The 21,508-nt window shown below is 41.6% G+C and overlaps 1 protein-coding gene across 4 annotated transcripts in view; it reads left to right on the top strand.

The window, feature by feature from the left end:
- The window catches only part of TRIM44 (tripartite motif containing 44), a 113,978-nt gene that overhangs the window by 8,279 nt on the left and 84,191 nt on the right, over positions 1–21,508 (top strand). For all 4 annotated transcript variants that reach the window (XM_070383547.1, XM_070383546.1, XM_005890909.3 and 1 more), the window contains exon 2: positions 11,256–11,333. In XM_070383547.1, the coding sequence (XP_070239648.1) occupies positions 11,256–11,333 (78 nt within the window). The remainder of the gene's footprint in view (positions 1–11,255; positions 11,334–21,508) is intronic.

The following is a 21,508-nucleotide window of genomic DNA, read 5'->3' as shown; positions in this document are numbered from 1 at the left end:
TCAGAACTCTAGACCAGCAAGTTAAAAAATTATTTTTAACATAACTTACAGTAGGGGAAATATAGTTTACATTGTGGTCTAGTTTACACACACACACACACACATACACATTTAACTGACACAAATGGAACACTGTTAACCTTACTGCATATGATATATTCTGCTCTGTTTCTCTTCTTTTCTGTCCAAAAAAAAAACCTGAAGATTCTCCCAATAAATTGATTTCATTGCACACTAGTGGGTTAAGTTCTGTGGTTTGAAATGCACTTGTCTAGTTCATTCTAAGATCACCCGAAGAAAAGGTGGAGTCTTATAAAATGGCAAAGGGAGAAGTGATTGACAGACTCCAGCAAGTACTTATAAGCATCTGTGGGGTTTTTAACATTGCTTTGCTATGGACAGATCCAAAGGTTTTGAAGCCACTCCCTTTGTCCTTAGATGTGTCTTTAACTTGGATGGATATTAGGAGGGCAGAATATTTGGTTAAGTGGGAACAACTGCAGGGGGTAGCTCAGGGAGGGCACACTGGTAGCAGGTGGCTGGGAGGATTGGGGTGCATGCTCAGAACAGCTGGGGCTGGAGGGGCTGGAGGCGGGGTGTGCCACTGCTGCGTCTCCTGACAGCCGGTGGCTCTGCCCGTGCGGTCAGCTCCTAAGAAGCAGCTCTGGTAGGGAGGCAAAGGGTTGAATTTCTGCTGTAATGTCCCTATTTATAGTTTTATTCCTGACTGAATGGATTTGGGGTATCTTCTAATAAAACCATAAAGCACTGGCTACACAGTCCTTCACTCAGTGTCATTTATTTGTATGTGTGTGCTCAAGTTGTGTCTGACTCTTTGCAACCCCATGAACTGTAGCCTGCCAGGCTCCTCTGTCCATGGCATTTCCAGGCAAGAATACTGGAGTGGGTTGCCATTTTCTCCTCCAGGGATCTTCCTGACCCAGGGATCGAACCAACGTTTCTTGCATCTTCTGCATTGGCAGGTGGATTCTTTACCACTGCACCACCTGGGAAACCATTTATTTGTATAGAATAAGACACAAGAAGACAAAAGCTAAGACTAAGGTGAAAGGGGATTCAGCACTCACGGTGGGTGGAACTTCATTAGAGGGAGCCTAGAGGGCTTCTGCAGGGTTAAGTGCAGGGGAAAAGCCATCAAATTTTGTTAAGGGTATGACTCTTCCCCCAATCTTTATTATTAAAATTACACTTATAATCTAAGAAGAAAAAAGGTAGAGGTGACCTTGGGGTATTGGAAGGACAGCGAAAAGGCCATTATGGAATGAAAGAGGAGTAGGAAGTAGGTTAACAAGACAGTGTGTTTCTCACCTTGTTGCCACATTTTGGAATCAGCTGTGGAGTGGGATTCTTTAGAAAATAGCTATGATTGGCCTCACCCCAGCCTAAAATAAAAATCTTTGGGAATGGTTAGGTATTTTGTAGAATGTCTTTCTCTTGGGATTTGTCACCTCTTCATCTCATGGTTAGACTGGAGTTACTGGTTTGTAGAAGGAAGACCATGGAATTAAGGGTACATAGTGTCAAGGGGACTCTTGTGAGAAACAGTCCAGACTTTGTTTGCACTCTCTCCCAGGAAGTGCCCTCTTTTTCTCTGCCCCAATCTTTCAATCAGAATAGAATGGATTTGGAGAAGGCAATGGCACCCCACTCCAGTACTCTGGCCTGGAAAATCCCATGGACGGAGGAGCCTGGTGGGCTGCAGTCCATGGAGTCGCAAAGAGTCAGACACGACTGAGCGACTTCACTTTCACTTTTCACTTTCATGCATTGAAGAAGGAAGTGGCAACCCATTCCAGTGTTCTTGCCTGGAAAATCCTATGGACGGGGGAGCCTGGTGGGCTGCTGTCTATGGGGTCACACAGAGTTAGACACGACTGAAGCAACTTAGCAGCAGCAGCAGCAGAATGGATTAATAGACATATTGTGCTATCAGGTGATTACTTTTCAGGGTAAGTTTGCTGATGTAGTAGGTATGTAATTCTTAAGCCACGCTGGGGATAAAGGACTATGTGCCTGTGGTGTCACCTTTCTTGACACAGCCCACAAATGGAGGTTGCCCTGTCTGTCCACTGATAACATCCACCTTTTCTCTTCCCATGCATCTGACCCACAATTGAGAAGCTAGAGATCTGTTGGTGTTGGTGTGTCTTCCGCTTGAAGTTACAGTTCAGTCTGGGATAATTGGCTCAGCTTCACACTCTTGTTTCTGTTGTGTGTTTGAATATCCAGAGCCAGAGGCTAAACCTGTCATGTGGCAGGAAGGAGCACAGATGCTCATGACCTCTCGGAAGAGGAGGCAGCACAAAGAAGGGGTGAAGCAAATACTTTAGTCCAGATATGTGGGGTAGAGATGAGAATCTTGCCTGTGTGTGTGTGTGTGTGAGTGACTATGCTAGGGATCAAGCCAACATGATACCAGGATAAAAAAAAATCAATATTGATGCCCTTTACAGATGTCAGAAATTAATCAAGAATGAAAAAAATAAAACCAAGCAAGCAAAAGCTTCCAAATACACTGTGGTAAATCCATAATTTATGGCAAATAACTATATGGACAATGACCCTGATGTGCATTGTGTTATGCTAAATTGTTCCTGTTGAACATGTATTTATAAATTAAGCTCAGTTCAGATGTATTTAGCTAGTTTTTGATCAGATAGAGTAATCTGCTTTTAACTTCAATAGAATATTAGAGAAAATACATCCAGACTAGAGCATATAGTTAGCTTTATTGTCAAAACCTGGTGTTTTTAAGCTGATTTTATTTGTGTGAGTTTTGGAGCACTTAGGGTGAACCACGTGACAGATACCGAGAAAAAGAAAGATTCCTGACATCGGAAAGCTCATATTCTTTTTCACACGCCTATTTGTGTGTAAATATTAGAAAAGAAGTACAAATAGTATGTCACGGGGGCTCAGTATTCTCGCCTGGAGAATGCCGTGGACAGAGGAGCCCGACAGACCACAGTCCACATGGTCGCAAAGGTCGGACACAACTGAAACAACTTAGAATGCACGCACTGGGGCTCAGAGAAAAGAGAAGTTAATTTCAGCTGGAGACGTAATCAGGAAGGCTTTCTTAGAGGATGCGGTATTTGAGCTGGGTATTTGATGTGCTTGTACTGGGTAGGTACCACTCAAGTGCTGGGCGGTTGGCCTCGGTGTTCCCATAGCAACAGCCTGTTATTTCACTATTATTTCTTCCCAACACGTCTGTGTCCTATGTTATGAATTCTTCTAGGATTAGGACTGTATGTCATCTTTCTGTTCCCTGCACCTAGCACAGTGCCTGCTGGAGAGTAGATATACATGATATGTTCTGTAAATGTATGATATGAAGTATAATAATCTCTAATAATCACAGGGCATCAAGGAAAGAGATTATTGCATAGGGATTTACCACATCAATGTTTATATTAAGTTCAACTGCATCTAAAATAGTGAAGTAATGTGGAAAACTCCAAAATAATGACAGCTCAAACAAGATGGATGTTTTCTCTCTTGTATGTAAGGAAATAGGCTGTCTAACGGAGAAAGCGATGGCATCCCACTCCAGTACTCTTGCCTGGAAAATCCTATGGACAGAGGAGCCTGGTAGGCTGCAGTCCATGGGGTCGCGAAGAGTCGGACACGACTGAGTGACTTCACTTTCACTTTTCACTTTCATGCATTGGAGAAGAAAATGGCAACCCACTCCAGTGTTCTTGCCTGGAGAATCCCAGGGACGGGGGAGCCTGATGGGCTGCCGTCTATGGGGTCACACACAGTTAGACACAACTGAAGCGACTTAGCAGCAGCAGCAGGCTGTCTAAAGCTGGTATGGAGGAATCATGAACTTACTAGGAATCTAGGCTGTCTCTACCTCTGTTATGGCATCCCCAGGGTATAGTCCTTGTCACAGACCGAGATGACTACTGGAGGTCCAGCCAATATATCTGAATTCCAGGATGGCAGGCACAGGAACGTGAAGAAGGGAAGAGAACCTTTAAGAGAACCTTCCAGAAGTTGCACACATTGCTGTTTATATTTCAGTGGTCAGAGTTCAGCCCCATGGCATTATCTAGTTGCAAGAGGGGGTGCTAGGAAGCAGTCTTTTTTTCAGGCCATGGTGTGTCCAGCTAAAACTGGAGTGTCTTACTAAGGAGAAATGGGAGAATGAATATGAAAGACCAGGCTGTCTTGCCTTAATTGGCTTTGCCCTCCATGGATTTGAATCCTGGCTCTGCTACTTGTTACCTGTGTCATGCTGGAGAATTCATCCTCTCTTTCTGAATCTTGGTTTCATCATTTGTAACATGGCCACAATAATTATTTCTCCTTTTAGGGCTGTAGTGAAAACCAAATAATACACGTAAAGATCTTAGCACAGTGCCTGGAATATAATAATCCCTCAGCCATTAGTGACTCTTGCTACACCTACAGAGCCATCTATGGTTCTATTCTGAGTTCAATTCCAGACCAGTTAGTCTGACAGAAGTTCGGACACCAAGTTTCTTTGGGTGGAAACTGGTCAGCCCCCTCTCCTTCTGCTCCTTCTGCCTGCTGTATTCTGGTGGGTAGAAAGGCTGGTGAAAAACCTGTCTTCAGAGGAGAGGCTCCTGTATATTGCAGTGTCCTGCTGGTGCCTTATGCACTAGCTAACCAAAACACAGCTGGTATGTCTAATTTTAGGTTCACAAGTCTTGCTGGTTGTCCTCTTTAAATTCTGTTTTACATTCTGAACTGTGGGAAATTTTTATAGAAGCAGAGAGGAGGCAGGGGCAATACACCCTTTTCTTTCTGCTTAGAAAATAGCCTCCGTTTTCTTTCCAGTAAGAAATGGGGACAAGTTGGGGAAAGCCATTATAGGCACCCCCACTGTCCTCCTGTCCATCCTTTGGGCCTGCGTGAACCTGGTGGGGTATAACTTGTGGTGAATGATAGACTCTGACTTCATGTGTATGAGGAATGGAAGTCATATATATCCTTTTATATTTTAAATTTCACTCTGTTGCCTGTGCGGAGAAGGGACTGTAGGGTAGGTGAGGGGAGCGGTATTGCTTCTTGGACCTCAGACAAGCAGGGAGTAGTAGAGATGGTAAAGAGTAATTGAACTTGGCCTAGGTTTTAGAGTTAGGTCTGAAAAGACTTGGTGATAGGTTTTCTCAGACCCAAAAAATGATTTTGCATCTGAGCAACTGTGTAAAGGTGGTTACCTAACATAGGAGTGGATTTGGAGTTGGAAAATCAAGTCATGTGAAGAAATTGGAAAAGAATTTTTGGACATGGTGTGATGATACTAAAACCGGTTTAATTTCATTTTGTCAGGACTTTGCTTTATGGTTGGATTCCTTAGGAGGACTTCTTATACATTCTATCTCCCAATCCTTTTCCATTGTTTCTCCCCCAAAACCTTTTTGTGAAAATGATAGAAAGTTGGATTGATTTTTTTTTTTTTTTTGAAAGCATGGTACCAATGCAAGGCCACTGGGATAGAAAAGAAAAAAACAACAACAACAAACAGGCAGCCAATATTCTTTTGCAACCCAGCATCTTCTGCTTCTTTGTAATACAGAATTCAGTATTTAGGAGCCAGTTTAAGATACTGAGAAGGAAGTGGCAGGAAATGGCAACCCACTCCAGTATTCATGCCTGGAAAATCCCATGGACCAAGGAGCCTGGTGGGCTTCAGTCCATGGGATCGCAAAGAGTCGGACATGACTGAGCGACTTGATTTCGTTTCATTTTCATTTAAGATACTAAGTTGTTTTTACATTTCTGCTGACACGTGACTGTTCTTTTGGTCCCAGGTGGTAATAGGCATTAGACTAGACTGACTCCTCTGAAAGTATAGAGACTGGTTGTCAAGAAACACTTCCTGTTCTGATGCCCCCTTTACCTGCCATATTCCACCTTTGTTTCTACCTCTTGCCCATTTTTCAAAGAATGTTTACATTAGAATGAACTATATTATTTCTCTGTTTTGGATGTACATGTATTTATGAGGTATTCTGAATCCCTTGGAGGAAAGACATGCCACCATTCTTGGTGTTCAAATACAAAAACCATTAGAGGTAAAAAAACTCTGAGTTGCTGCTAAGGGTGGCAACTTGAGATGTCTACAGGGAACAGCAAGGTAATATAAATGAGAAGCCATCCAGAGTAACTGTGGCCTACTGAAGGGAGCTTGCCTTGCCCGAAGTGGGGAGTTGCTACTCAGCTTCCGCCAGTTGCTGCTGGGTGGAAGGGGAGCCCAGTACAGTCAGACCTTTCAGATTTTCCGAAGAAGCTAGCATATGGCATATCTCCTGGTTTTTAAGTGTTGGCGATTAATTTAAAATTCCTAGCATGCTGGTGTGGGACAACACTCTAAAAACAAAACAAAGGCTGTGACCTGTGAATTTGTAGGTTCTGATTTGGCCCCTTTTCCTCATTTACAAGTTGAGAAACAGAAACTCTGAGATATAAAATGACTTTTCCAAGCTCACATAGCAATTAGTAGGAATGAAGCCTGGTTCTCCCTTCTCTTTATGCAGTGCCCTTTACACTAGGAAAATTAAACTTTGGGGGAACTTTGAGGAATGTGCCAGTCCCTTTTCACAGAATAGTGCATGTACTTTCCAAATCTTGTGTATAGTTTGGGGGTTTCAAACTCCCTGAAATCGATACATGAGTCCTAGGTGGAGAATCTTATACCTTTGGTTCATGTTTGCTGCAAAGGGAACAGTGCCCTGGTGTTTATACGTAGGCAAATTTAAGGAGAGAGACACTAGAAGCAGAAACTCTGGGTCGGTCTTCCGTTCCCCCCCGCCTTTTGTGTATTAAATCCTAATTAGACAATAGGAATACATTTAAGTAAGTCTAAGACTCTTCCTACCACTATTCCCACTACCAGTTGCCCCAAGTCATTGCTTTTCTAATCTTTTACATACATATGTAACCCATAGAATAGGTTTATATTTCTTTAAATAAGCGATATAGTATGCCTTGTTTGGCAAGCTTTTTAAAATTCAGCATTGTGCATTGCCATGTACATACCGGTCTACTTCATTCTTTTTATTTGCCATATCAGACCTCATTTGTAATTCCATAGTTTATTTAGCCACCCACAATTGATGGATGCTTAGGCTATTTCCAGGTTTTTACTATTAAAAACAGTGCTGCAATAATTATTTTTGGGCATACCTCCTTGACACATGTTAGTGTTTCTCAAGGGAAGAAGGTGAAAAATGGACTTGCTTGGCATGTGATTTCAAAGTAGCTTTGTTATGTCAGCGACATATGAAAATTCCCAACCTCCCCAAAGTCTCTCATCACATGGTGTTATCAAATCAAAACTTTTTTTGATTTGGATAAGTATGATGGATAAGAAATGATATCAAAATTACAAGTAAGTTTGAGCATCTTTTAACATCTTTTCATATGTGTATTAGCCATTTCACATTTCTATTATGTTCATATCCTGTGTTGGGATTTCTTTTGTGCTTATTTGGCTTTTTCTTATTTATAGGAATCCCTCATGTATTTTTCCATGTGTTCCAGCCTCTTCTCTTGTATATGTTATAAATCTTTGTCATTTGGATCTTTTTGATCCTGATTTTGCTACTGACCAGCTCTGTAATTTGAGGGGTGGGTGTCACAACAGAGCACTTGTCTTGTTTTAATCTACACTCTTCTTGGGGGAGGAAAGAGGTTCATAGACAAGGATAGGCTTACGTGTGGGAAGGAGGTGAGGAAGAACACCATCAGGAGACACTCACTTCATCACCATCACAGTGCTTGCCCCAAGGACTGACGTAGTAGAACCTGGCCATTTATGGATCCACATGTGTCCACAGTTAGAATTCTTCTGACTTCTCAGTTAGAACACAAGTTTCAGAGGTACTTCTTTCATTCCACCACAGTAGGAAAGTATGTTTAAGTATGACCTATTCCAGTTATCTTTTGACTGATGAGTGCCCTCAGCAAACTATTAAAACACAATACCACCCAATCAATGCTTTGGAGACACTCATACTCAATACCACCTTAGGCATAGACAACCTGTGCCCCTGCCCTGTGCTTTAGAGGGCCCTTCCTTTGCCCATGCCTGCCCCCTTCTAGAGGAGAAGTAAATGGCACCCCAGTCCAGTATTCTCGCCTGGAGAATCTCATGGACAAAGGAGCCTGGCAGGCCACAGTCCATGGGGTCGCAAGAGTCGGACACGACTTAGCGACTACACCACCACCACCACCCCCCTGCCCCATTCTAGACCACTCTCCCAAGTATCCAGAATCCAAGAATTATCTAATGAAATGTCCTGACCCTGCTCTCAGGGCCTGCAGAGGCTTTTTCTGAGCCCATCTTCCAAAAGATGAATCAAACCATTAGACCCCACCCCTGATATGTGCATTCTTATGTTCCAGGTGTGGCCCAGGGTGACTGAAAGAGATGTTCCCAGAACTTGGGTGTACTAGCCTGAACGTCTGTGTACAAGGCTTGTTGAGGTGCAGGAAGGGACCAGGGTGTGTGAAAAAAGAAAGGCAGTGGCTTTGGGGCCAGGGTAGTCCATTTTCACTCTGACAGCCCTGCAGCTGTCAGAGGAGAGTCTCCCAACTGCTTATTTGGGGGGGAGGGTAGTTTTTTTTTTTTTTTTAAGCCATTAGGGACGGTTTTTTTTTTCCACCACTCATTTAGAGGCTGGCTCCATATACACCCCAATTATCTTTGAGAATATTCTCAAAGAAAGCGGGGTGGGGAGTGGTCTGGGTGAATTTCCTGAAGGAAGGGTCTCTGCCTCTCCTCTGTCACTCGCCTGGTAGGCAGTGCTGCTGTTGCTAGGAAGAAGGATTCTGCTGACCCACTGGATTTTTATGAAAGAAGGCTAAGGGTTCCCTTATCTCCCCTCACAAGGCACATCTGCCGGCAAGCAGGCTGTCTGCTTCTTAGGGATTCCGTCGTCATCCTGTTTCTCTTCTGAATGTTTTAAGACACAGTTTAGTGCATTCCTTTCTGTTCTCTAGAGCTGTGGGGGGAGGCAGGGCGGTGGGGAAGTCATAATATATCAGGGCTCTTGCTGAAGAGCTTAAAATGGGTGCTGGCAGCTGGGATGTGGGGGAAGAGAGCTTTCCAGGGACAAGTGACCTGCTTGTTCAGCCAATGAGAAGCAGGTTAGAGGAATGATATCACCAGACAGGCGTTATTGTCTGATGTCTCATAAAAGCAGGATTGTGTCTGGCAATTTAACCCTTCTTTAGGTACTTTGGGTCTCACGCACTTCCTGGTATGTGACCTCCAGATTCCTTTTCCCACCTGTCTGCTGTGAGACCAGAGATTAAAGATTTAAATTGGCGATGAAACTTGGGAAGTGATGTCATCATCTTGAAAATACAAACTAAAACTTAGAACCACAGTTAGGGTGGGAATGTCAGCTGTGTCTGGAGAGCACATCTAAAGCAGATATCCATCTTAGGTTACATCAGATTTTTACTGTAGACTTGGGAGAGAATGGAGGGTAGAGGGAGTGAAAGGATTTAGGCTTTAGTCTATTTTAATCTATATGATGGAGACTTACTAAGTATGCCCTGTTTTGGAGAAACTGGAATTTTCCTCCCAAATTGGGAAAATATCACTGAGTCTGAGGCCAATTTTGAAGAACAGATGTTTGTCATGTTTGATTATATTACACTTGTTTTTGTCCCTTACCCATAAAAATGACTTGATTTTCTCATACCTCCTTTCCATCACTGGTGAAATTAGTGTAAAGATCCTGTCCTATCCCCGAGAAGCTGAAATAAGAAAACAAACTAATTCATGTGACTTTTCATCTAGTGCTGCACACACGTATTATTATTAAGGCATTTGTATCTTAAGATTGCATATTCATTCATTCATTTGTTCAGCATACTTTTTAAAACGCCTTGATGCTGGACGCAGATACAGAGAAAAGATGTAGTTATTACCTTTAAGGAGTTTTAAATATTGTGAGGGAGACAGATAATAATAGTAAACATGTCTCATACATCTATTGTCTTTGCCACATGTCAGGCCCTGTTCCAAGTACCTTGATGTATGTGAGCTTGTTATACCTTACTATAGCCCTCTGAAGTGGGTACTGTTATTAGCTTCATATTATAGATAAAGAAATTGAGGCCCTGGGAGGCTGTGTGATTTGCCTGAGGTCACGCAGATCTAGTGGTAGATTTGGGACTTGAATCCAGGCAGTGTAGCTTTAGTCTGTGCTTTTGGTCTGTGCTAACCAGTGCAGTGATCACTAGCTGTATGTGGCTTCAGAGGACTTGAAACTTGGTAAGTCCAAATTGAATTGGGCTGTATGAAATACACACTAGATTCCAAAGCTCTGGTACGAAAAAAAAACATATAAAATACCTCATGTTGAAACTGCATGTTGCAGTGACAATATTGTGGGTATACTGAGTTAAGTAAAATGTATTCAAAGTAATTTCCTTTTGTTTTTTTGACTACTTGGAAACTTATATATGTGCCTTGCATTTTTGCCTTATATTTCTATTGGACTGTGCTAGTCTAAATCATTATAATGCAGTAACAACAATAGTAATAATAGGGGACATTGATTGAGCCCTCAATGTGCCACATATTATGCTCATGCCTTTACAAACACCATTTCAATTAAGCTTCAAAATAACCCTTGTTATAATCTTCATTTTGTTGAAAAGGGAGGAGGTTTTGACAGTCAGTAACCTGCCTGAGGTTAGTTAACTAGTTAACGTAGACCCCAGATTTGAAACGTTTTATGTCTGACTCAAATACCTGTGTTCAACCAGCGCCCTGAAATGCCATTTCCAGTTAAATCTTGGGGCATTTTTTTTGTTTGTTTTCATTTTTGTAAGAATAATTAGTATTGCATACATCTATATTTGTGATCTAGAAGTTTAAAATCAAAATCACTTGGTCATAAAATAGACATCTTGGATAGAAATCTCTTGCAAAGCTTTGGCCCTCAGTGAATAATGGCACAGTTGAGCCCTGAGATGAAGCAGTGAGTCACCCTATACAAATTGTGTTTAATTTTCATTCCAATTGTTCTCTCAGGTCACTGGGCAATTTATGTCCCAACCGTCTTTGTCCATAGAGAAGAGGAAAAGGGGCAACACAGCTTTCCTTAGTTGTTTAGTCTTCTTGCTGATAGGAAGGGAGAAAAATGCCTTCCGTTTCATTGTCCCGGGAAATACTGTTTGTGTTCTAGAGAGTAACGAAGTGCTGTCTAATGACCCCTGACTTTCCTTTCTTCTAGAGCAAAGACTCAGGCGGACTGAAGGCGGCTATGATAGAGTTGGTGGAAAGGTTAAAGTTCAAGAGCTCAGACCCTAAAGTAAGTATTGTTTTGGATTTAATTGGATATTGGTACCCCAAGTATTTCATTCTCCTTGGGCTAAATTCGAGGGATGTTAATGACAGTCTGTCTGAACATTGCATCAAGATTAATTAAGCCTGCCCATCAAAAGCAGTGTTCTAATGTGCCTAGAGATAAGTCATCTATTTTTCCCCTTCTCTATTTTATGACTTACAACACATAATCATTAATTGTTTTCTCTGAACTGCAGACAAGTGCATTTTTAATCTTCCTTTACTGGGCCTTTGAGACTACTGGTCCCTGTGTCCATTAAATCCAGCCACAGGCATCAGAGATACAATCAGCTTAATGCTGGGGACTGGAATAAGCTCAGGCCTATGCAGTTGGTGTTCAGTACTAGTGTCTTGTCACCCTCCCGCTTACAGGAGCCAGCTGCCACAGTGAATGCCTTTGTCCTCATGACCTGGAGTCTGGTCTGGGAAATGGTTTAAGCTTCCCAGCTTTCTTTGCGAGATGTTGGGGGTGCTCTAGGATTGGTGTTCTGGGAGGTGCCATACCAGGGTTTGGGGGTGGACGGGGAACTGAACATGCCTGAGGGATTATGATTCATGCAGCCTCCCTTCTCCTACCCAGACGCTCGCTGTGGTGCTCCCGGTACTGGTGCCAGCTGGCTTTGCCTGAGAGTCAGAGCCTCTCACAATTTAAGAGAGAAAGGAGCATGATTTTATTTGACTTTGTGTATTGTCATTTTTTTAATTAAAAAATTTTATAAGAGGAATTAGACTAGCATTTCCTGAGTACCTGCTAAGAGCCAGGCACTGTGCTAGGATCTTTACATACCTTTTTTAAAAATTGTGGTAAAATATACAAAATGAAATTGACCACTTTAACCATTTTGGAGTGTTCAGTTCCATGACCTTAAGTACATTCACTTTGCCATGCAGCATCACCACTCTCCATCTCTAGAGCTTTATCCGTCATCCCAAACTGAAACTGTGCCATGAAGCACCAATGCTTCATTCTCGTTCTCCTCTTACACACTTGTGATCATTGCAGTAACCTTGTACATTAGCTTTTATTCCCATTTTATTGATAAGAACACTGAGGTTCAGAGAGAGAGGGCCATTAGCTCCAAGTAGAGTGTAATTTAGAGCTGAGATTCAAAATCTGATTCCAGTGTTTGTTTTCTTTTTTATTATGCTGCAAACACTGGGTTTCATCTCTGTTCTCCTATATAATCACATTATGCTTCCATTTTCTATTGGGAAACACTGTATGAGCCAGAGCCACAGACAACGACAGGCTCTTCAAAAGGTGGCTGCAGTTACCCGTCTACAAAATAATTTTCGTTTTATACAGCATTGAAAGTTCTTGGGACATCAGTAACACCTCTTGCCTTCTGGTGTAGCTAGGGTTCCAGAGCATCTTGATACCAAAAAAAAAAAAGGAGTAACTTTTGTCAATTTTGGTAGCTCAAAGTAGAAAGACCCCCTCAAAACTACTTACATTAAAGTAGTTTTCCTTTAGTGAAAGTGAACCAATTAATTATTAAAGATAGCAGAAAGCTTTTTTTTTTTTTTTACCAAGTTTCTCTGATTTCTGGGACAACAGCTATCCTGAAGGAAACATGTATTTCCTCTTTCTGCCACACCCACATGCTTAGAGGCAGTGAAGAGCAGGAGGATGTGTACCGATTGCACTGAGTGGCTCCTGTGCCTGAGGACAATACAGGTGAAGTGCTTTGGGATCCTTTATGAATGCATATAGTGCATCTGACGGGAAACTTGCCAGACGTGGAAGGACTGAGTAGTCCCCTGCGAGCAACCCATGCAAGCCTCAGGATTTTCCCACAGTGCATCATAAGCTAAAGGATATTTGTTAGGACCTCGCTTGATCGTGAGGATATTTATACACACGCACCTTTCTTTCATCTTCTCTTTGTCTCATCCTGGGTGATTTTCCACCAGTCTGTTTTATTGTCAAGCCCCTTTCTTGTCCAGCATATGTGTGTGCCATTTTTTACCTGGAGCCAGCTCGAAGAAGGACCAATGTCATTGCAGAATGACTGTCAGATTACAAAGAGGGGATGAAAAATGGGACACTTAAATACATAATTTCTGCAACAAAGAAAATTTTCCCAGAAATAAACTGGTGTCTTCCAAAAGAATTCGTGCATTTTTAGTCTGTTCTGTCTTCCTTCCTAACCCTACCACCCCTTTCTTATGTTGGCCTATTTAAGAAGGGCAGAATCTCTCAGGCTTTGGGACCTGTCATTTCCGGGTGTAGCAGCTTTACGTAGAAGCACTGATTGAGTCATGGAGCACTGAGCACTCTCTCTGCCTCCCTTCCTCAGGAATTCCCTAAAGCCTCACAAAACTTGATTAGTCCAGACACTGAAGTCTGCTGGGGACTGAGTTAATTTTTACATCTCAGTTTTTCCAGAGAGAAGTGGAAGATGCCTAGATTAACCTTTTTTTAAAAAAAAATTATAAAATAATATATGCTTATAGATTAAAAATATAAATATTCATAAAGGAAATTAAAATGAATTTCCCTCAAGTTAACCACTGTTAACATTTTGCTATGTAACCTTCTAGACCTTTTTTCATATGGAAATAAACGTTTCTAGGATATTTTACAAAAATTATACCATAGCTGTAGCTTAAGACACAGAATGTCTAAAACATTCTTCAGTGTCAGTAATATAGACTTCTAAATGAGATGCCTCATTTTGTCCAAAATATTCGTCATATACCCTCTTTTCTTCAGAGCAATGGTTCTTAAACTTTAGTGTGCATGAAAATCACTTGGAGGACTTATTAAAATATAGCATACTGGACCCATCCCAGAGATTCTGATTCAGTGAGTCTGGGGGGACTAGAAACTGTGTTGGATCTTTGTTATTTTCCTGCCCTCTTGTGTTTTGGTTTTTCTCATTCTTTTCTGCAAATAGCCAGAAGAGCCCTTGTAAATAAGTCCAAATGATTTCAACCTTTAAAAAAATGAAATACGTAAAAGTCCAGGCTTAGAAAACAAACTGAGCTGAGGCAGCAGAGGAGTAAGAGAGGGGAAGGGAGGTGAGCTGAGTCATCAGCCCAGGCTCCCTGAGAGGACAGGGTTCCTTTAAACAGTTATGTCCAACAGGGAAGCAACAAAGCCAAATAAAGGGAAAGGAGTTCTGGTCAGGAATGAGGAGGATGATCAAAGCGTCATGGTCTAGGAGTGGGCTGAGTTCCAAGACCAGAGGAACAGCAAGAGATATCAAATTCCAGCTACTAGGATTGAGCCTGAGGATGGGAAAGAGCACCGGCGACGGCTGGTAAATAAGGCACAGGTCCACATGAGGTTGTGTGTCTGCGTGTTGCTGGGGTGAGCCTAGTTTTAAAGGGGACAGACCTCCAGGGATCCAGAACTTGTGTACAGTGGAAAGAAATTATTTTTAATAGCAATCTTTATTATGTTTAATTGAAAGTGGTCTATTAAGTAATCCTCATGTATTTGACATGATCCAGTTTGCAAACATTTTTTTGCAGCCAAACTTTTCAGAAACATCTGTTGCACAAAGCAGGATTTTGGTCTCTAGATTTCTTATATTTATTCTAGACTTTAGGGAAACTAAAAGATGTAGTTAATTAGGGGTTTGTATGTGTGTGTGTGTCCAGGCTGGATTTTTAGGAAATTTAAAGCACATGAGTTCTTCACAGCTTTCCTTTGTAGTGACTGTGTAATCATCTTTCATAGTTTACCCAGGGGAAACCTGAGACTTAAAAAACACATCGATTCCCTTCCTTTCCTTCCCTCTGCTCAGTCTCCCAGAAAGCATTGAATCAAAAGTATAACATGCTAAGATCAGTGTAACCAACCTCTCATCATGCAGTTAATGATAGCCATTTTCTCCATTATACATTGATTACTTTTCTTTCCATAGAAGATGCACCACTGACTGCTTCTTAGAGCTGGTGTGCTTGAAACAAACAGTTAAACCATGTTTGTGTATCTAGAATTTATACTAATTTGTTAAGAAGTTATCCTCAAAAAAGCATCTTAAACTCGAGCCAAGTGGCTCACATTGTTCTCTCTGACTGGAGTGGGATTAAACATGGGATCTAATCATACTAAAACTGTTTAGAATACAATCAGGTTCTTTTCCTTTTTTCTCTGATCTCTAAAGGTATTCTTACTGAAGTGTGAAACCAAAGAATTATCTAGCAACGTGAAATTAAATAGAACTGAGGATTGTTTTCTTGTTTTATTTAGCATTTACAGAGCATTTTATAATTGAAAGAGGACTTTATGGTACTTTTTAATAGCTGATGTCATTGACATAGAACATACCCCAGACCTTCACACCAGTGCTAATCAGACTATTGTTAAAATGATAGGTTTTGCATGTACAAATGGTAGTGGATAGAAGTCAAACCGAACTTGAATTCTTAGTGTCTTGTTATCACCTGGGTCAAGCCAGGCCTTGTGCCAGTCCTTGTCCTGCCACAAGATAGAAGTATTCAATGAGGCAGTATTTAATCAACCATCTGAAGCAAATAATTAAGATGCCCCAGTTATTAAATTGGTTCATTCAAAAGTGTTTCTTTGGTTGGAGGGTTATTAGAATTATTGACCTAGTTCTTCACTTTAAATAAAAAAATTGTAAATAGTAATCTTGGAAGACATGAATTGTGTTTATCTCTGTATCCTCAAGCCCTACGAGCATGGTACCTGGCACATAGTAATAGATTTTCTTCTTCTTGTGCATGCTCAGTCATGTCCAGCTCTTTATGACCCCATGAACTATAGCCTACCAGGCTCCACAACCATGGGATTTTCCAGGCAAGAATACTGGTCTGGGTTGCCATTCCCTTCTCCAGAAGAGCTTCCAGACCCAGGAATTGAACCCATGTCTCCTGCATTGGTAGGTGGATTCTTTTACCACTGAGCCACCTGGGAAACCCTATAATAATAGATATGCATTATCTATTACAACAACCATATGAAAAGAAATATTATTATCTGCCCTGTTTCATGGATATGCAATCTAAGACTCAGAGGCGTTAAGTAGCTTGCTAGTAAGTGATGGGAATAGAGCTTAAAATTAACTTCAGATTCATCCTGTTTCATGTTACATACCTCATACTATTGTTGACCCCATGGATGAGTTGATATTTATACACGTAGCCTGTCTAGCAATATGACTCTTCACTATTTTTCCCTCACACCCTTCTTTTACCTTCTTTCCCTCTCACCCTTCTTTTAGGAAACATACCAGTGCTTTCTCAGGTCCAGTCTGGGCTCTGAGGCATAGAAATGACCCAGAAGCAAATGTGACCTCTTTTCATCACATGTAGACACTGGGGCAGTGAAAAAAAGAGAAGCAAGCTCTTTGCCATCTTTCACCAACTCCCTGCCTTTATAAAAACAAAACAGTTTCCCCTTTTCTCATCCGCCGGTTATAAAAGTAATACATGTTCTTCGTAGAAAAATATGGAAAGTACAGACAACTATAATGAAAAAGGGGAAAAGCCTGCCAATCTGCTGCTGCCTGCAGTGGTTTGTAAGCTTTCAGTACTTTTTTCTAAAATTGAGGATTCTTGAGCCTCACTCAGAACATCTAATTTGGTAGTTCACAGTTCTGCTTTTCTAGTATGCAGCCTGATGCATACCGTCAACTTTGAAACATACCAGTGAAAAAGCTGGTTAATATTGTGGTGCTTGGCCTTTTAGACAGAATAGTCCTATTATTCTATATACAATTGACCTCTGAACAACATGATTCGAACTGCGAGGTTCCACTTATTTAAGGATTTTTTTTTCAGTAGTAAATACTATAGTTCTACACAGTCTGCAGTTGGTTGGATTTGTGCACACAGAACCCAGAACGGTGGGTATGGAGGGCTCCCGTATGTGGAGGGCTGACTCCGAACCAGGCAGGGACCTTCAGCCCAACTTCAGCAGAGGGTTGCCCACAGCACCGTTTAAGAGACAATGGTATATATACCTGTTAGAATTCTTTGTGTGTGTGTGTTTATATATATGTAAAACTATATCACTGTATACACACACACATACATACATAGTTTGTATCCTGCTTTTATCTCCTGACATTATTCCTTATAAATACATATATTTTATCGTTTGAATTCACTTCTGTCTTTGAACCCCAGTTTCAAAAGCTCAAGTCCTGAATGCCAGTCTGCCTTTATTGCCAAATGGAAACTTTACCTAATAAGGCATTTCTGTTTTCTCCCTAATAGTGTAAGCAGATTCTGTGAGTTTATTTGTTTTTTTGACGCAAGCATGATAGTCACAGTCTAAGATTATTCAGGCACAATGGAAACTGAGTTAGTGCAAAGTCAGATACACAGTTGTGTAGTCAGCTCCAAGCTACCTGTTTCGCATTATCTGTCTCACTACTGTCAGGGTGTCTCCCATCATGGGACTGAATGAATAAATGCAGAGCACAGTGGGATGTCCAAGGCCATTGGCTCCAGTCCCTCCACTCTGTAGATGAGAACACTGAGGTGCCAGGGGAATAAAGGTTCTTGTCCAAGGTCACCCAGGCAGTTACAGCAGAGTGAGAGAAAGTTGACAGCTTTTAGGACTACAGCTCTGTAGTTTTCCAATAAAGAGAAGTTTTGTCCATTTGACAAGGATGTGGAAAAATTAGAATCCTCATAACTTTCTTGAAAGTGAAAGTCGCTCAGTTGTGTCCGACTCTTTGCGACCCCATGGACTATACAGTCCATGGAATTCTCCAGGCCAGAATACTGGAGTGGGTAGCCTTTCCCTTCTCCAGGGGCTCTTCCCAACCCAGGGATGGAACCCAGGTCCTTCCGCATTGCAGGCAGATTCTTTACCAGCTGAGCCACAAAGGAAGCCCAAGAATACTGGAGTGGGTAGCCTATCCCTTCTCCAGTGGATCTTCCCGACCCAGAAGTCGAACGAGAGTCTCCTGCATTGCAGGTGGATTCTTCACCAACTGAGCTTTCTAGGGGGATATAAAATGGTATAGTCACTTTGGAAAATGATCTGGCAATTACTCAAAAGTTTAAACTTAAGAGTTGCTGTGTTATCCAGCAATTCCATTCTAGGATATAAACCCAAGAGAGATGAAAACATACATCCACACCAAAACTGCACACCAGTGTTCATAGCAACATTATTCACACTGTCCAGAATGTGAAAACAACCCAACCAATGCATGGGTGAGTGAAATGTGGTATATCCATACAGTGGAGTACTATTTGGCAGTAAAAAGAAATCAAGTCCTGACATATGCTGCAACAAGGATAATCCTTGGAAACATGTGAGTGAAAGTCATTCACAAAAGGCCAAATATTGCACGATTGCATGATTCCATTTATATGAAATGTCCAGAATAGGCACATTTTTAGAGAAGAAAAATAGACTTGTTGCTTGGGGCTGAGGGAGATGGAGGAATGGGGAGACAGTGATTGCTAATGTTCTAAAATTGATTGTGGTAATGATCACACAATTCTGTGAATGTACTAAAAAGCACTGAATTATATGACATGTGAATTCTATCTCAGTAAAGCTCTTGAGAGATTATTGTCTGAGTCACTTTTTTTTCAGCCCTTCCCTTGAAATGTCATCGGTGAATAGTCTTTTTCTTTCCCCTTTCCTCTTCCAGCAGGAGTGAAGGTCAGAGGTCTAACGTTAGCCTCTGTTAGGGGAGGCAGCACTTTATAGTTACTAAAAGCTCCCTGGGACAGATGCCCTGATAACTGCAGTCTTGAGCAGATCCTGTGTTTAACCTCCCCATTTCTCAGGGGGTTTTTTTGTTTTGTTTTTTTCAACTGCAAAATAGAGGATAATAGTACATACTTCATAGGGTTGTTAGGAAAATTAAATGAGGTAATACATTTAAAACGCACAGGACAATATCCTGTAAATGGTGGCTGCTGTTAGCTGTCTCCTAGTCTGAGAACCATGACTGTTTCCAGCAGAAAGGCAAGGGTTCATGGTGGGTGTAGATTCCTCCCTCAACCCCTCCAAGAGTTTAGGAGACCTTCTGATACTGGTGGAGAAAAATAAGCCACCTGTTCTATAACTAACTGGATTCTGCACTTATAGCAATTAACACTTCCCGGGATTAGTGACACTTACAGATTGTGGGTTTCAAAGGGCCATTGCTACCTCTTGGAGTGATAATGACATGCAAATAAATTGAGTTAAATAAATTGAGTTGAGACCCCTAGGTGTTGTTGCCTGGCTGGCTGACTCTGGGCTTTGCAGGGCGACCTTGCTGGTTGTTGACTCCGTGTCTATTGCCCATTCAAGTCGAGGCAAACATATCTGCCTGGAGAGTATGCGACTGTTTGTCCATAGATTCCCAGTAGAAATAAGAAATCAATGCACAGAAGCAATTATGTTTATTGTTATGAAGCAAACTCTAGTTAGCATAACTATCTGGTGCCAAATTAAAATAAAAATAAGGAAATTAAGAGCCACAAAAGAAATCAAGTGTGGCATTTGAGACATACTAGGAAATATACCCCACTTTAAAGTAAATACCACTGACATACGGGTTCCCTTCCTACTTCCCCTTCCCCTTCTGCTTTACCTTTTGACTGTTCTCTTTCTCACGGAGCACCCGAGCTCCTAACTGAAGCACCGTACAAATCGACTCCAGGTATTTTAAAACTAGGTGGACGTGGTCTCTGAGCCGCCTGGTGGGCTGGAGCATTGTTGGAAATCAAAGGGATTGAGCTTTAAATGGCTTAATAAAATTAACACTTCGTGATGTCCTTCTCCCCACTGCTCCAGCTCCTCTGCACTGACAGGACCCTTGATAATATACTCTCTGCCAGAGCTTAAAAGGCACGTGGCCAACGAGAAGCAGGCAATGGAGCTGTCATGACTCCCCCACAGCAGCCACACTTCACGTTTCCAGTGCAGGATTGTATTTGACATTTAATTTAGGAGCCTGGGTATCTAGATATAAAACTTTACTGTGATAATAGTGATAAAAAACCACCCAGAGTTTTATTTAAGGGCCTCTTCCTTTCCTGTCCCCCTCCCTCCCCTTTTCCTTTTAGTTCACCCAGGGATCGAACCTGCATCTCCGGCATTGCAGGCAGATTCTTTACTGCTGAGCCAGTGAGGAAGCCCCATAGATGCTTGTATGTATACTTGAATGTAAAATTTGAAAACTGGCCTCTCCCCTGGTTGAGACTTGCATTTAGGCAAAGGGCAAAATCCATCAAGTCTCTGAGTCTCTGTAGTTATGTGGAGAACTGCCATTCAACCCCACGATCTAGCTGATGACCATCCCATGGTTGAATGGCTTTTGTTTTACTTCTTTAGTAGGTGAAACAGATTCTATGATATCACCTTAATTCCCAAGTCAATCTGATTAAATACACATTATAATCTCCATTTTACAATTGAAGAAGCAAATATGTAAGAGGTTTAATGACTTGTCCAAGGGCTCGGGATGGCAATCAATTGCCTTTGTGTGATTGCTATACAGAATTAGTATTAATTATAGGAGGTTTTCACTTTCATGCATTGGAGAAGGAAATGGCAACCCACTCCAGTGTTCTTGCCTGGAGAATCCCAGGAACGGCAGAGCCTGGTGGGCTGCTGACTTTGGGGTCAAACAGAGTCGGACACGACTGAAGAGACTTAGCAGCAGCGGCGGCGGCAGCATTAACTTTTTACTTATAGAAGATGGGTTGGGAATAGTATACAAATACAGTCTGAGTTTGTTCAGACTTTTAGGGGAAAAGTTAAATCAACTATGCCATGCTTTCCTTTACTTTTATGGCAAAAGAGCACAGACATTGGAACAGGATGATTTTATTCAAGCACTGGAACTTAATTACCTCCCTCATTTGATTTGACTGACCTTCAGTTTAATTATAAAGTGAAACTAATCATAGTTCATCAGGAACTCTGTCTATCAGATCTAATCCCTTAAATCTATTTCTCACTTCTACTCTATAATCATTAAGGATTCGATTTAGGTCATATCTGAATGGTCTAGTGGTTTTCCCTACTTTCTTCAATTTAACTCTGAATTTGGCAATAAGGAGTTCAGGATCTGAGCCACAGTTAGCTGCCGGTCTTGTTTTTGCACTGTATAGAGCTTTTCCATCTTTGGCTGCAAGGAATATAATCATTCTGATTTCGGTGTTGACCATCTTGTGATGTCCATGTGTAGAGTCTTCTCTTGT

The sequence above is a fragment of the Bos mutus genome, chromosome 15, assembly GCF_027580195.1.
Source record: "Bos mutus isolate GX-2022 chromosome 15, NWIPB_WYAK_1.1, whole genome shotgun sequence".
Taxonomy (NCBI): domain Eukaryota; kingdom Metazoa; phylum Chordata; class Mammalia; order Artiodactyla; family Bovidae; genus Bos; species Bos mutus.
The sequence above is the reverse complement of the archived record's forward strand: the minus strand, read 5'-3'. Positions and strand labels throughout refer to the sequence as shown.